The following is a 17,468-nucleotide window of genomic DNA, read 5'->3' on the forward strand; positions in this document are numbered from 1 at the left end:
GCTCCACATCCAGACGGAGGAATGCACCGGGTTCGACTGTCTTTCTAGCAGCTCTGTATCCCCATCCACGAGTAACGTTTCCACGTCAGGTGTTATGTATGCTAGCAGCAACACACGGAGTTAACTCAATTATACAAACATGAGTTAATGATTAGAGGTAACTGAGTTATTTATTTTGTTAAAGTTTCAGGTATTCTGTTATCAGATTAGTTCTGTCATCAGATTATTTAATACCATTTGTTAAAACGTTGTAGTTTCTTTTGATGTGAAATATTATTTATTTAATTTAAATAAAAAGCAATGTTAGTTTTGTTCACAATTTGTTTAGTTAGTTTACCTTATTTTTCTCTCCAAAAGAACCGATAAGAGAACCGTTAAAAGACCGTATCGATAAAAGTAGTAGTACCGTTAAAACCTTAACGATACCCATATTTTATTACATTGATAGTATTTGCATTATCATAGTTTAGATTTATGATATCCATCAGTTGTGTCTAACTTAATTTCTTGCTTTGTCATACTGTGTGTTCGATATGGTCTTGCCAATAAAGCTTCTTTGAATTTAAACATTTGAACATTATGATGCTAATAGTTTTCTCTCTTTCCCTCTCTCCTTCTCACCCTCCCACTCTGTGTGTGTGTGTGTGTGTGTGTGTGTGTGTGTGTGTGTGTGTGTGTGTGTGTGTGTGTGTGTGTGTGTGTGTGTGTGTGTGTGTGTGTGTGTGTGTGTGTGTGTGTGTGTGTGTGTGTGTGTGTGTGTGTGTGTGTGTGTCAGGGCTGCGGAGTTGATGACGAGGACGGGTGCAGTGGTGACTCTGGAGGTGGCGAAGCAGGGAGCGATCTACCACGGTCTGGCAACGCTCCTGAACCAGCCGAGCCCCTTGCTGCCCCGAGGTGAGAACACACACATTCTAACTGTTTAAATGTCATCCATCTGACTTGTTCATTTTCTTTGCAATTGTACAGTTTATTTGATAGAATAACGTTCTTGTTTCTCATTATATTGAGGAACCTTTTACTTTTGGCGCTTAATGACAAACTAAAAACTTTGCAGAGTAATATTCTATTGATAAAAAATGTATTTCAAACTATTTTTATAATCAAACAATCGTTTTTTTGTAATCTTTCGATTACAAAAGTCTTTTTTTGTTCTTCCAGTCCCTCAAGTGAGAAAAACAGGCTTTTTTAAAATATCTAATAAAAGGTTTTGTGGACCATCACTTCAGACATGTGTGCTTGTAAAAAATGTGATGTTCATTAATCAAGAGCAAAATACAAATTGCATTCCAGCTGTTTTTCCCGTCTTGAACAATCATGACAATTAGAAAAAGTGTTAAATGAAAAGCCAGAAAAGTGTAATGTCGTGTAACATGTAATGAATGGACTATTGTCAGTTCCACCATTAGTCAATAACAGCTTCTGGTGTGAAAGAGGAGAAGCAGACTGGTCCAGACACTGAGTCCTTGTTGTCTTCTCTGCAGCCCCGTATAAAAAAGTCCTGCAGACTGAAGGACATAATGAGTGTTTGTGGCTACAGCCAGATATGTGTGTGTATGTGTGTGTGCGTGTGTAAGCGTGTCCACACACACACACGCATGTTGGGACAGAGTTTACGGGGTTGTCTGGCTCTGTGCTGGTCTTTGTCCGCTGGAATGTGACCCCAGATTCATTAAGGAAGTCTTCTGCGGTGCAGGATGACGCTAACGGGTGTTTCTCCCTCGACCACAGCCTGTTTTCCAGTCAGACGGTGAAATGTAACCTCCAGGCTGTGAAGGACTCCGGCCACTCTTTAGTGTTTGGAAACTGGACAAGTCAAAGTGTAGATTCTCACAGACTCAGGGAGCAGACATAGAGACTCAGGAGGGAAGTCGTTACGCTTAACTCCGTTTTAAAAAAGGGCCCCGTTAGGCTTTCTGGGATTTCTCTTTCCTGTAGTGTTATATACAGGGCTGCACATAACAGGTGCGCATGCGCACCCCCCGCCAAAAAAGGAGCACCGGAACATTTGAAAAAACACACATTTGCAGGAGAGGACTCTTTAAAGTAGAGACACTACATACTGATATACACCTGAACATCAGCAGGAGAGGACTCTTTAAAGTAGAGACACTACATACTGATATACACCTGAACATCAGCAGGAGAGAACTCTTTAAAGTAGAGACACTACATACTGATATACACCTGAACATCAGCAGGAGAGGACTCTTTAAAGTAGAGACACTACATACTGATATACACCTGAACACTGAACATCAGCAGGAGAGGACTCTTTAAAGTAGAGACACTACATACTGATATACACCTGAACATCAGCAGGAGAGGACTCTTTAAAGTAGAGACACTACATACTGATATACACCTGAACATCAGCAAGAGAGGACTCTTTAAAGTAGAGACACAACATACTGATATACACCTGAACATCAGCAGGAGAGGACTCTTTAAAGCAGAGACACTACAGACTGATATACACCTGAACATCAGTAGGAGAGGACTCTTTAAAGTAGAGACACTACATACTGATATACACCTGAACATCAGCAGGAGAGGACTCTTTAAAGTAGAGACACTACATACTGATATACACCTGAACATCAGCATAATATGTCCTCTTTACGGTTTTATATAAACCTACAATTGGCTTAAAATTACAATATTTAAAAAAGTAGGAATTAATAATAATTAATTATATTTAGAGGAGCCTTTCAAAGCACCCAAGGACACCTTACAATTCATGAAATGTTCTAAGGAAAGGTTTAAGACAGTACAAAAGGACCGTAACATTATTACGTTTAATCTCCCAAACTGCCCAAAGATTTGATGTAATTTCAAATCATTACCACAAAGTAAAAGAAAATCTGCATTAAGAAAAAAATGAAAGTGATATTTGTTATTACTGCAACAACAAATTCAAGCATCCCTTCTCTCTCTGTCGTCCCTCCAGCTGCAGACCGAGGGCGTGATAAGAACGGAAAGCTGCGACCAAAGAGCGAGGGCTTCGAGCTTTACAACAACTCGGTGCAGAACGGCTCTCCGGAGAGTCCGCAGGCCGGCTGGGACTCGTACCCCGAACCAAAGAAGACCAACGAAGACCGGCTGCTCAAAAACCGAGCCGACCACCGGTCCAGCCCCAACGTAGCCAGTAAGACCCCCTACTCACAAAGACTTTCTTAAAGGTCACCTATTGTTCAAATCCACTTCTTCATGTCTCCTCAACATCAACATGTGTCCCCTCTTCTTCATGTCTCTTCTACATCAACATGTGTCCCCTCTTCTTCATGTCTCTTCTACATCAACATGTGTCCCCTCTTCTTCATGTGTCTTCTACATCAACATGTGTCCCCTCTTCTTCATGTCTCTTCTACATCAACATGTGTCCCCGCTTATTCATGTCCCTTCTACATCAACATGTGTCCCCTCTTCTTCATGTCTCTTCTACATCAACGTGTGTCCCCTCTTCTTCATGTCTCTTCTACATCAACGTGTGTCCCCTCTTCTTCATGTCTCTTCTACATCAACATGTGTCCCCTCTTCTTCATGTCTCTTCTACATCAACATGTGTCCCCTCTTCTTCATGTCTCTTCTACATCAACATGTGTCCCCTCTTCTTCATGTCTCTTCTACATCAACATGTGTCCCCTCTTCTTCATGTCTCTTCTACATCAACATGTGTCCCCTCTTCTTCATGTCTCTTCTACATCAACATGTGTCCCCTCTTCTTCATGTCTCTTCTACATCAACGTGTGTCCCCTCTTCTTCATGTCTCTTCTACATCAACGTGTGTCCCCTCTTCTTCATGTCTCTTCTACATCAACATGTGTCCCCTCTTCTTCATGTCTCTTCTACATCAACATGTGTCCCCTCTTCTTCATGTCTCTTCTACATCAACATGTGTCCCCTCTTCTTCATGTCTCTTCTACATCAACATGTGTCCCCTCTTCTTCATGTCTCTTCTACATCAACATGTGTCCCCTCTTCTTCATGTCTCTTCTACATCAACATGTGTCCCCTCTTCTTCATGTCTCTTCTACATCAACATGTGTCCCCTCTTCTTCATGTCTCTTCTACATCAACATGTGTCCCCTCTTCTTCATGTCTCTTCTACATCAACATGTGTCCCCTCTTCTTCATGTCTCTTCTACATCAACATGTGTCCCCTCTTCTTCATGTCTCTTCTACATCAACATGTGTCCCCTCTTCTTCATGTCTCTTCTACATCAACATGTGTCCCCTCTTCTTCATGTCTCTTCTACATCAACATGTGTCCCCTCTTCCTCATGTCTCCTCTACATCAACATGTGTCCCCTCTTCTCCATGTCTCTTCTACATCAACATGTGTCCCCTCTTCTTCATGTCTCTTCTACATCAACATGTGTCCCCTCTTCTTCATGTCTCCTCTACATCACCATGTGTCCCCTCTTCTTCATGTCTCTTCTACATCAACATGTGTCCCCTCTTCTTCATGTCTCTTCTACATAAACATGTGTCCCCTCTTCTTCATGTCTCTTCTACATCAACATGTGTCCCCTCTTCTTCATGTCTCTTCTACATAAACATGTGTCCCCTCTTCTTCATGTCTCTTCTACATCAACATGTGTCCCCTCTTCTTCATGTCTCTTCTACATAAACATGTGTCTCTCTTCTTCATGTCTCTTCTACATCAACATGTGTCCCCTCTTCTCCATGTCTCTTCTACATCAACATGTGTCCCCTCTTCTTCATGTCTCTTCTACATCAACATGTGTCCCCTCTGTGGAAAGAGACTCTGAAAGTTTCAGGAACAAAGATTCTCTCTCTTTTTGATCCATTTCTATAAAAACCTGTCTGAAAATGAACTGATCAGATTTTGGCCACTTTATGATGTCATAACGATGTTTTGTCTTGTGTAACCATTAGCCAATCAGCATCCAAGGTAACCCCCCCCCCCCCCCCCCTTATTACCTGAATCTCCTCCTAGAGCACCATTGTGTTCTTTTTAACCAAATCTCTCTGAGGGTCGTGGGGAGGGGCTCCTTATTTTCATCTAAAGTAACAGACAGAGAATCAGCACTTTGGAAACAGGGCTGAAACAGAGGGGATTATGGGTAATTCTGCATTGATCTGTTTGGTGTTTCAGCCAATCAGAGACAGGCTCTGTATATATCTGAGACCTGTAATATATGAAGTCCAGTGTATATAGTGTTTGTGTCTGTATTCAAGACACATGTTTTTTGGTTGAGCCAACTGACACCAGTGCATTTATACATGTTCCTTTAATTGGGTCTATTGTTCACATATTGAAAGGTAAAATGAGTATTTAAGAAAAGTATCCATGTTTCAAATTGTCTTCTAACTGCTTCTCACATCTATTTAATGCATTGGAGTTCTTAATTCCTAAAAAACGATGGCATGTGACATGAGTTAAAAGATATGTTATTTGATCACATACTCATTGCATTATTAAAGCTGTAAATGAAGCAGAAAATCATCAAAATGACTTGATGAAATGAAATGGAAAGTATCTGTGGTAAAATACAGATATAAAAAAAGGTTGGTGGGTGTGGACTTGGCATGGGGGGCAGTGGAAATAAGAGGAGAAAAATACTGGTGTTGTTCTTTGAGTACTCCACCCTGATTTGGAAACAGTGGCATAACACTGACTGCAAAAGTCTTAAATAAACAACCTCAGAAACCATTTCAGTAAATACTTTGGGTATGTTTTGACTCCTTTGCACCTATACGTCTTTGGGTAATTAAAATGTTAGTGAATGCATTCAAAATAACTTTTCTTTGTAAGATTTTGATATCATAGTAAGGCATTTTTTGTCATAGATGCAGCCGAGTACTGTATTTAAATATTTGTCTATTATTAATTACATGTGACTTTTTAATGAAGTCCACATTGGTGCGTGAAAGCAATGTTATTTCAAGTATTTCTGCTGCTCTCTCGGTCCAAACAAGGCTCACCTTTAGACTTGTTTTGAATGTTTTTACCTGATTTTAATATGGCTTTCTTTATTCTCCCCCCTCCTCAGATCAGAGCCAGAGTCCTGCGAGCAAAGCGGTTTACCCCGGAGGACCCGGCACCAAAATCACCTCCGTCTCCACCGGGAACCTGTGTGCAGACGTGAGTCACTTTATGATGGAAGTCAATGGCGTCTCTATGTGGAATGTGCCACCAGACGAAATGTGATTCGAGGACACAGAGGAATTCTCTTTCCTGACGATAGAGACTTGCAGTGCAGTGATGGTGTATTTTTGTATCTCCCTCGACAAAAGACAATGAGGTTTTTGTATATTGCAGAAAATAAGATCTGTGGCCAACACACATTTATGATACTTATACGTTTTGGATGACAGCAAGACAATATCCACTTATTAACACCACTTTATGATGTGCGAATGCATCTCAAGAAATAAAACTAAAGTTAGGCTGTAAAGGAACTACAGCACGGTCACATGACTTCCCGTCACCACCGCTAAGCTAAAGGTGGCTAATGTTGGGCTTTAAAGGAACTACAGCACGGTCACATGACTTCACGTCACCACCGCTAAGCTAAAGGAGGCTAATGTTGGGCTTTAAAGGAACTACAGCACGGTCACATGACTTCACGTCACCACCGCTAAGCTAAAGGCGGCTAATGTTGGGCTATAAAGGAACTACAGCACGGTCACATGACTTCACGTCACCACCGCTAAGCTAAAGACGGCTAATGTTGGGCTATAAAGGAACTACAGCACGGTCACATGACTTCACGTCACCACCGCTAAGCTAAAAGAGGCTAATGTTGGGCTATAAAGGAACTACAGCACGGTCACATGACTTCACGTCACCACCGCTAAGCTAAAGACGGCTAATGTTGGGCTATAAAGGAACTACAGCACGGTCACATGACTTCACGTCACCACCGCTAAGCTAAAAGAGGCTAATGTTGGGCTATAAAGGAACTACAGCACGGTCACATGACTTCACGTCACCACCGCTAAGCTAAAAGAGGCTAATGTTGGGCTTTAAAGGAACTACAGCACGGTCACATGACTTCACGTCACCACCGCTAAGCTAAAGACGGCTAATGTTGGGCTATAAAGGAACTACAGCACGGTCACATGACTTCACGTCACCACCGCTAAGCTAAAAGAGGCTAATGTTGGGCTATAAAGGAACTACAGCACGGTCACATGACTTCACGTCACCACCGCTAAGCTAAAGGCGGCTAATGTTGGGCTATATAGGAATTACAGCACGGTCTCATGACTTCACGTCACCACCGCTAAGCTAAAGGCGGCTAATGTTGGGCTATATAGGAATTACAGCACTGTCACATGACTTCACGTTACCACCGCTAAGCTAAAGGCGGCTAATGTTGGGCTATAAAGGAACTACAGCACGGTCACATGACTTCACATCACCACCGCTAAGCTAAAGGTGGCTAATGTTGGGCTATAAAGGAACTACAGCACGGTCACATGACTTCACATCACCACCGCTAAGCTAAAGGTGGCTAATGTTGGGCTATAAAGGAACTACAGCACGGTCACATGACTTCCCGTCACCACCGCTAAGCTAAAGAAGGCTAATGTTGGGCGTCTCATTTAGACACTTTTTTAGAAACCTCTGTTTGAATTCACCAGTGGGATATTTACTGTATTTTATGTCGTAGATTTTAAGATAAATCATAGGAACAGGAAGCGCTAACCAATGTCCAGTATTTAGGGGTCATTGCTGCCTGTTAAGTATTGGAAAGGTGTCCCAAATATTTCTATCTCTCACACTAATTATTATTACGTTTGCTCCATCAGGACGAGCCCTCCCCCCCCCACCCAGAGGAGTACCCCATCCCCACCCAGACCTACCCGAGAGAGTACTTCACCATCCCGGCCTCCAAGAGTCAGGACCGGGTGGTGGGTCCGGGGCTGGGACCCCCTCAGCACTGGCAGGGCATGGAGGACAGAGAGCGCCTCCCTGTGGTGGAAAACATCCACAACACCAACAGCATGCAGGTAAGAGCAGCTTCAGACACCAGCGTTACTGTCGGAGAATACCCACAAATAATATAGGAAATGCTTGAGTGGTAGTTCTAATGTAACTTTTCTAAAATTAACCGAAAATGTACAGAAAATTGTTTTTTTGTGGAAGGGACCACATTCAGATTCTTATACCTTAAATCTAGGATACTAATACCTTATTTAAATGTATATTTATTTATTTTTAACAACGGCCCTTATAATGCCTTTGTATACATAGGCATATACAACTTTAAATTTCAACTGGTTTTCTTAATTTGCTTGAAAAGTCAGTAGCTTTGTTTTTTAATTTCAAATGTAAGTACATTTAAAGATAGTCTTGGATACTGAACAACTGATGTCTTTGCACTGTCTTCTTCCTTTCTCTTTTAATGCTCCCTTCTCATTTATGTGACGAACATTTTACTTCCTTCATCTTTTTTACTTCTCAATCTTTCCGTGTTCTTTACTTCATTGACGTTCCAGCTTCTCTTGCCTCTTACTCGATGTCCTCTTCTCTTCCCAGCGGATCAACCACTCCCAGGAGGATTTGTACCCCCCACCAGGAGGCATGAGGCCTGACATGCAGCCTCTCTACCAGCAGGACTACCAGCCCAGAGACCTGGACTACCAGCTGGACTACCAGAGAGGTCCCCCAGGAGGTAGGAAGGCAGGAAACCTCAGGAAAGAGGGGCTGGAAAAACAGCTGATGGTGTTCCAAATGCCAGATTATGTAACAGCTTAGTGGGTTTAATCATCCAAATGTAATCACATTTGATATTGTGGCTTATGATTATGTAATAGAGAGGTGAAGCCCCGACCCATGGGACCTTATTTCGGAAAAATTATGCATTGAAGTCAATGGGGAGAGAAAGATTATTTTTCGATTCCGTTTGAATTGTGCCACGAATTACACATATGATGTTTGTCAAACTTAAAAAATAATTTCCATGTCAAAAAAGTCACAGTTTGCCGTAAAACTGTTGAAATATAAGACTATGAAAAATACGCAACTAGAAAGACTACAAATCCCAGAGTCCCGGTCCCGCATGCTGGCTCTTAGGAACCGACTAACTCCCCTTGTGTGTGTGTACAGCTCTCAACATGCCCAGACTTGGAGTGATTTTCACCTCTTTTAATACTTTTCACCTCATTCTGAAAGAAAGAAGTGAAATGTGCCAACGTGACGGCCGTCTTGGTGTGTGGTGTGAGATGGGAGATGTAGTTCATAGAGCGTTTTCACCCAAAAAAAAAAGTGTTACTTCACAGTTTTACGACACATTTAAAAAAAAATTACTTGCAAAATTATCTTTTAAATTCACAAATTCGTGGCACAATTCAAACGGGATCGAAAGATAATCTTTCTCTCTCCATTTACTTCAATACATACTTTTTCAGAAATAAGCTCCCATGGAGGTCCCCCGGAAAGGGAGGGACTTCGCCTCTATTGAGATGAATCACAATATTTTATCCAGAATGACAAAGCCAGGAGACGTGACATTTGCCCCTTGATCTGTAAAATGAGAAATCCTGTAGATTGGTCAGTCCCTTTTATTCTGCTTATCTTTTAAAAATATTGTTTTAAGTCACTTTCATTACTTTAGATTGAGAGCGCTCGTTCTTCTCCAACAGTAGCAATGAAATAAAACTCCTCACTTATTTAAAGCCAATACTGTAGCACTTCCAATGGTTTGGGATATCGAAAGCTTATTTACCTTGACACGTTGCTTTGCATAAAAACATCAGGAAATGTATTGTATATTTGTCCTGATCTCATAAAAGCCTTCTCTCTGCAAAGAAGGGTCAAATGTCAAAGTTCCTCTGTCTCTCTTCGTCTTTCTCTTGAGCATATGGATTTAAATCTTGGTGTCAGACATTTGTGGGGTCAATTTTCTTCTCTAATATTACAACTCCCTGCTGTTTTGATACTTAAGAAAAAAAATGTCATGTTCCCTGTTAAGTTTTTGAAGGTAACACTCAATGACGGCCATAAAGCTGAGGTCTCAACAGAGCAACAAACCTTTGACGGTGTCTTTAATGTGTCTCTCTCCAGGGGGTCCTGAGCACTGGGCCCCTCAGCCTCAGGTCTCCTCCTCGTTGGAGTCGTCCACCTCCAGTCAGGAACACCTCAACTTCTCCGCCTCCTCCTCTTCCTCCAACAAGACCCTGAACCAGAAGACAGGTCCGGGTCGATGGAAGACCCCCAACGCCCCCCACGCTGCCCCCCAGCACCCAGCAGGGACCCCCTCCCGCTCCGACCTCCCCCCTCCTCCCCCTCCTCCTCCGGCCCCTTACCCCGACCCCTACGACGCCTACGAGCCCCAGCCGGAGCTCCCGCTGCCCCCCCCGCCCGCCGCCGTCTCCCCCGCCAACGCCCAGCAGGCCGCGGACCGGAAGAAACGAGAGGAGCAGCAGCGCTGGTACGAGAAGGAGAAGGCTCGGCTGGAGGAGGAGAGGTGGGGTCCTTTGTGTTTGGTTTGGTTTGGTTTGGTTTAGTTTAGTTTAGTTTAGTTTGGTTTGGTTTAGTTTAGTTTGTTTGTTTTTGTATCGTTTCCTTTTTTACCATTTTGTCATCATTTTTGTATAGTTTCTTTTTGTTCCAGATCGTTTTTATTTTGTTTAGACTTGTATTGTTTTTTTTGGTTTACGTAACATTTTAGAGCCTTTTGTTTTTCTTATTTTTTTGTTATATCATGTTCTATTAGATTTATCCGAATGATTAATGTCCCATACATTTAACCGTAGACACTTACAAAAGCACACAGACACACATTTAAACCTAAAATATAAATAATAACAAACATTAAAGGTGGGGTAGGTAAGAATGGAGAAACCAGCTCGAGTGCGCTAGAATTTGAAAATACACAACCGGAAGAAATCTGCCTCTTCCTTCAGACTTCCTTACAGAGCCCCTCCTCCAACACACAGGAACGTGCACATGACCAATGAGGGCACGAGATAAGTTTGTGCACAGATGGAAGGCTGACAGGCAGGTAGGCCATCCAGTTACTTTAGCCGGGCCGGCTCAGATGATTGGTCGTGCTTTTTACAGCGCCATGGCTTCCACAGATGAAATATTTTTATGTATTTTTTGTCAAAGCACTTCAGATATTCATTGCTATCGGGATGTTAAGAGCATTCCATGGAATATAACAAAAAGTGTATCTCGAGCCGGTTTCTCAAACTTACCTACCCTACCTTAGAATAATAATAATAATACATTTTATTTAAGGCGCCTTTCATGACACCTAAGGACACCGTACACTTTGTTAAATATTCTAAGAGATAAAAGCAACAGAACATGATAAAAACACAAACGTATAATAAATTCTAACAATATCGCTGCTGGTTTCCAGGGAGAGGAAGAGGAGGGAGCAGGAGAGGAAGCTGGGTCAGATCCGGGCCAACCCTGTGATGCCCGTCCAGCCTCACAACAACGGAGGCTCCATGCCCCCCCCCCACCACCAGCAGCCCCCCCCTCACCACCAGCACCCCCCACCTCACCACCAGCAGCCCCCCCTCCCCTCAGTGACCCCCCCCATGCCCTACCTCCCCCCCCAGCCTCAGCCCCCCCCGCCCAGACCGCTGGCCACCCTGCCGCGGTCCGCCGTGCCCCCCCCCGCCTCCATCCCTGCAGGTAAAACCATTTCTCTTTTTAATCCTGATTCTTATGTAATGCTTCATCTAAGAGATTTCGTGTTTGGAACATTGAAATCCTCCATTTCCTTCTAACGGAGAAGCTGACTTCTAGGCTGCTTTTATTCGTATATATATATAGATAATAATTTTGTTTAGGGCTGCACGATATTGAAAAAAAATACCTTTGCCTCGCTAATTTTTTACCGGTGTTTTGATGGTCTGCAAACTAGGGGGCGGGGCCTGCTGTGATCTGATCAAGAATGATTGTGATTGGTCGCTTGCTGTGCGTGCAGAGCCGCGCAAGTTTTCCTTTTGTAGCAAGCAGCAAAAATAATTGTAACATGACGTGTTTGAGTTCATTTACCTACCGTAATTTTCGGACTATAAGCCGCTTTTTTTCCCCCATTTTTCGACGCTGCGGCTTATATAACGGTGCGGCTAATCTATGGATTTTTACAGCTAATGGCCACTAGGGGACCTCCTAAATCTATGGATGTTACAGCTAACGGCCACTAGGGGACTTCCTAAATCTATGGATTTTACAGGTTACAGTCCACCACCTTTAACTCTATGGGCTCTATGGCCAGTCCGCGCCCCCCACCTTTAAGCGGCGGGCTCCAGCAGGAAAAGCTGGAGGCCGGAAAAGAGTGAGACAGGTAGCGCGCAAAAGTAAAAGTGGAACCGAGAGTGGTACGAGAGACAGAACGAGAGCAAGACAGACAGACATTACGAGAGCGAGACAGTTTGTCCCCGTACCACTGGTTGAAAACCACTGCTGTAGATCACTGCCGGTACGTGCGCTGGGAGCGCACCGTTTAAGTTTGAAAGTTGAAAAGTGTGTGTGTCTGAAACGCTATGTGATACAGTACAGTTTACACAGCACATGTTCTGTAGCTACTATTGCACTAAATGCTAACACTTGAATACGTTATGCAAATATGCAACTTGTTTGTTGAAATGTTAATAAATGGGAGCTTCCTCAAACAGCCATCTCTTTCCCGACAATCCCCTCTGTGCACGAACCCTTACATATGGTAATGAAACATTAAAACACCTGCGGCTTATAGTCCAGTGCGGCTTATATATGAACACATCATTCAATTTAGCTGCTGTGGCTTATATTCAGGTGCGCCTTATAGTCCGAAAATTACGGTACTTAATATCGCAAGTCCTAAAAAAAAAAGAAATTATAAAAAATGAATAAAATCGCACGTCCTTGCGATGTGAATATCGCATATCGCGGTTATCGCCATGACACGATATATCGTTCAGCCCTAATGTTGTTTCTAACTTGCTGCAGGCATGGACACGGTGATCCGGGAGCTGTTGCCGCAGCAGCAGCCGCGCACCATCGAGAGGAGAGACCTGCAGTACATCACCATCAGTAAGGAGGAGCTCTCCACCAGCGACAGCCTCTCTCCGGACCCCTGGAAGAGAGACGCCCGCGAGAAGGCTGAGAAGCAGCAGCAGCTCCACATCGTAGACCTGCTGGACAAAGAGATCCAGGATCTGCAGGTGGGAATCCTTTAAGATCCAATTCACTTTTCATTCAAAGCATGTATTGAAGATCTCTAGTGAACGCCTGGTATCATACTTTACGATGCATCAAACTAAAAATAAAGAAAATCTACAAATTGATTTTCAGATTTCACAGGTTAGTCTTTTGTATTAAATGAACTTCCTTTTGGTTTTAAAGAAGGACTTAATAGATATGTGAGTTGAATATTGCATCAGAGGTTCCTGTTGATTTTTGGAACTTTTATACAATTCCCTCTGTGCAAAAAAAGATTGAGTTGGCGATGATAACATATATGAAGTACAGGAAGAGAGACACTTGTGTGTGTTGTGCAGAAACAGCTGGATCTGAGTTGTACCATCAGCAGGTTTGCAGCCGGAGCGAACCATTCGAACCATTCGAATCTCAACATTTCAATGTGAAGCAACTAATTTCTCTCTTACCTTCCTGTCAGGCACTTTCACGTCACTGTAAATATTGTTTTATCTCATCTGACACTGAAATACACCTACCTCTGATCTGGTAGTGTTCATTTAAACTAGGGATCGACCGATATGGCTTTTTCAAGGCCGATACCGATTATTAGTAATCAAGGAGACCGATAACCGACATGTGGAACCGATAAACATTTGCAGTAAAATCAGAAAATCTTGGTGTCAAAATGTAGAATAACACAAACTCCAACACAACCTCTTTGAAATGCATTTAAGCATATATTATGTTTAATGAACTTTTAAACATCTTACAACTGGTTTCCTTTTTTTTAGTGCAGCCATCTGCAATTCAGATAGAGACAGAGAGTTACAAGTGGGGCTGCAGGCTGACATGCTTCACTAACAATAATGCTTAATTTATTATATCAAAACAATGCCTGTCTATCAAGCCTAACATCCCAATAAGCTGCTAGCAACTGCAAAACACTAGTGTTGGCTAATGTTTTGCAAAATATTAAAAGTGAGGCTATTACAGTAGACCTAACGTTAGTCTAGTAGCCTCACTTCTAATATGTTGCTAAACATTTGCTAGTTACATGTTGGCTAGCTAATGAGCTTCACATATCAACCTGAAAAACTGTGAGGCTCCACTCGCAGCCCCCCCCCTCCGCACCACAGTTACTCCGCTGCGAGACGCTGCACGCACCCCGAACTCTGACTAACTTCCCGTGTCCCTGTGTAACTGGGAAACTGATAGAATAGGATCATAAGATCGTGGTGTTTTTGCAACTTCAGCTGAGGGGGTAGGGATGTTCATTGAACTTCGGCTTTCAACTGATTTACCTTCGAAACACATGTATGGCTAAGGTCCCGCCTCTCTGGCTGGCTCCCGCCCGGAAAATCTTCAGTGTTGATTGACACTTCAGTAATAGCCTATCAGATAGCGCTGTGGGCGGGACATTGCTCTTGTACAGAGAGTGGTGACTGCAGCCAGAGAAACGGCCACATCAGAGCCAAAGTTTTATCGGCAATTTGATTTTTAAAAAAAGGCCGATACCGATAATCGGTCAAATGCAGAATATCGGCCCCGATAATCGGTCGACCCCTAATTTAAACTAACAATGTTTGTTTTCGATGTGGAACAAATCTGCTGAAATCATCAGTGTTTTAATCAGGCTTTAAAATCAATTCCTTCAACTGCAGTAGCTAAAGCTGTGTTAATCAATATTAGCAAGGAGTTGTTGGGCTATATTCACTCATGTGTGAGTGGTAGTGTACGGAGGTCGTCAGGCGCCAAGCCGACGCAACCCCCTCCAGATCTAAGAATCTTATTTCTTTTTTCTAGTCGAAACCGGAGCGAACGGCGGAGGAGAGCGACCGCCTCAGGAAGCTGATGCTGGAGTGGCAGTTCCAGAAACGACTGCAGGAGTCCAAGCACAGCGACGAAGACGAGGAGGAGGAGGACGACGAGGACGTGGACACCATGATGATCATGCAGAGGCTGGAGGCCGAGAAGAGAGCCAGGGTGAGACGGGGGGAGGAGGATGGATAGAAACAAGCTGAATGAAAGAGAGAGATAAGAGATTATAGTCGATTTAGAAGTGAAATGACAAGAAAGGTGAGGGAGATCGAAATACCGTTTCCCACAATCCTGAGTACAAATATATATTAAAATATGTATATCCTATATATATATATATATATATATACACAATCAACAGACACGTTTATACATATGCACACATTAAATAAAAGCACAACAATCAACGCATACAAAATAACAGTCACTTCAATATCTTTGGGAAATGTACATTAGTTTAAGACCACAGAAACAAGTAGAAATCGTATCATTTGCAAAGGGCATTCTGTAAGGAATAAAACCTTCTGTCTTCAAGTAATAATCTCCATTAGCTCACCGTTTAGAAACAAATGACACAAAGAAGAATGAGCCACAGGAAGTGGGGGAAACAGAGCCGTCTTCCAAATGGATTCCTCCCTCTATGAATGTCCTGCAATGTGCATCTGCAACATGCTTCTGTCATCGCTTTGCCATGCTGAGCTGCTTCAATCTGATTGGCTGGAGGGGCGCAGGGGATACGGGCATGCAGACAGGCTGAAAGTGTTAATGCTGCATTTACATCATATGGATATAGTTGTGATGTGTGCTTCCTGTTGGTGCTTTGGTTCCTACGCTGAACACACGAGGGATTTAGAGCCAACAGCTGCGTCCTTGTGTCAGAAAGACTTTCAAATCTACTTTACTTTACAACTGGTGTGTTTTGTCCATATTATGCAAATGCAGCATGTTGCACAGCAAGAATGACCCGTGACCATCGAGTCTAAAAACCCACAGATGATTGAGGCAGATTTCTGGAGCTTCCTGAGATTCGTCGACATAATTATTTGTAAAAAAAGTGTGTGTGTGTTTTGTTTCAAGTGCTGCTGTTTCTGCAAGTAGACATCTAACAGTTTACAGTGAACATCAAGTGTGTTGAAAGTCTTTCTCGTTAGTCCCAAAATTTAACCCAAACTGTTTTATATCTTACTCCTCGTGAGTATCTGGATTGCATAAATACAAATTTGTTTCGGAGTTTTTAAAGTTTATATTGTGCTTAGGATGATAAGGTGTCAGAATGTGCCTTGAGTACCCTCAACAGGTTACGACAAGACCCTTTATTCTGACGACATAAGATAAATAATCAAGTACAACTAGTTGGACTTAGGTTCATCATTGTGGACCAGTAGCAGCACAAAACAAAATGTAAATAAAACAAAAATATATATATACGATAAAGATTATCAATAAGGGGCAAACATGTAATTCACACAAGAGCCGCTTTCACACCAAGTACTTTGCCGTACTTAGTTCCCAGCACTTAGTTCCCTCATGGAACTAAAGAGCAGATCGCGTTCACACCGGAATAAGTCCCTGAGGGAGGATTAGGCAAATGAAGCCGCTGACGTCACTTGTTCTTCTTCTGCTTTGGGTTTACTGGCAGGCCGCAAACAACTTCACGGCGTATACTGCCACCCGGAGTCCCCAACTCCGGTGGTTTGCAATTCGCCCAGCCAATCAGAAATTGGAACTTTTTTCTCCCCAGGAAAGTACCACCTCTCTAGCAGGCCCTAACAAGGGGGCAAAAGTTCTCATGAGCTACTGTAAGTTCTCTTTTTAGCGTGAACGCAAAATCCCAGGAACTATCGGAACTAAACGGGAAAAGTACTCCAGTGTGAAAGCGCCTAAAGCCAGAAAGGCACTTTGTGGAGTAGAAGTGAGAGAAAGGGCAATACTTGACTTAAAGTGGAGCTATCATGCTATATTTGAATAATATAGTGTAGAACCATACCTATATAAGGCATATTTATACTTTTTATTTTTCAAAATACCAAACAGATCATGCATTTTAGCCATTCCTCATTTCGCTAAATTTAACACTGACTTTGCACGGGCTGATTCTGTGAGAACAGCACCATCTACAGGCCTGGCATATGTACTACAGCGTCTCCAGCGCTTTCCAACGGCAATGTCCGTGGCTGTCTCCTCCTGATTGGTGGAGTTGGCCCAATAGCCGTAGCGCCACTTCTGTGACGTCATAGATATTATACAAGACGTAGAAAAGTGCATTTTGGATGATAGGTCCCCTTTAAGTAAATAAAAAAAAAAAAGCTTAATTGGCCAAACAAATGAATATTTCGCAACAGATTTCAGATTTTTACCAATATTTTTTTCCCCTTTTGTATTTACTATTTAAAATAAAAACATTAATTCCACATTTTGAAAGACAGGTGGTGCAGTGGAGGAAAACAATGCTTTTACTTTTCTGTTTGCCTCCCTTCTTTCATTTCTAATCCCCCTTCAGTTTCTCCCCCTCTCCTCTAGTTTTATTTACACC

The 17,468-nt window shown here is 42.7% G+C and overlaps 1 protein-coding gene across 1 annotated transcript in view; it reads left to right on the top strand.

Annotated features, from left to right (window-relative positions):
- afdna (afadin, adherens junction formation factor a) overlaps positions 1-17,468 on the top strand; it is a 91,345-nt gene that overhangs the window by 60,392 nt on the left and 13,485 nt on the right. The window contains exons 12-20 of the mRNA XM_079645325.1: positions 776-894; positions 2,948-3,145; positions 6,018-6,109; positions 7,783-7,983; positions 8,513-8,648; positions 10,040-10,442; positions 11,343-11,623; positions 12,926-13,140; positions 14,921-15,100. Of these exons, the coding sequence (XP_079501451.1) occupies positions 776-894; positions 2,948-3,145; positions 6,018-6,109; positions 7,783-7,983; positions 8,513-8,648; positions 10,040-10,442; positions 11,343-11,623; positions 12,926-13,140; positions 14,921-15,100 (1,825 nt within the window). The remainder of the gene's footprint in view (positions 1-775; positions 895-2,947; positions 3,146-6,017; positions 6,110-7,782; positions 7,984-8,512; positions 8,649-10,039; positions 10,443-11,342; positions 11,624-12,925; positions 13,141-14,920; positions 15,101-17,468) is intronic.

This window comes from Notothenia rossii (assembly GCF_949606895.1).
Source record: "Notothenia rossii genome assembly, chromosome: 8".
Lineage (NCBI taxonomy): Eukaryota > Metazoa > Chordata > Actinopteri > Perciformes > Nototheniidae > Notothenia > Notothenia rossii.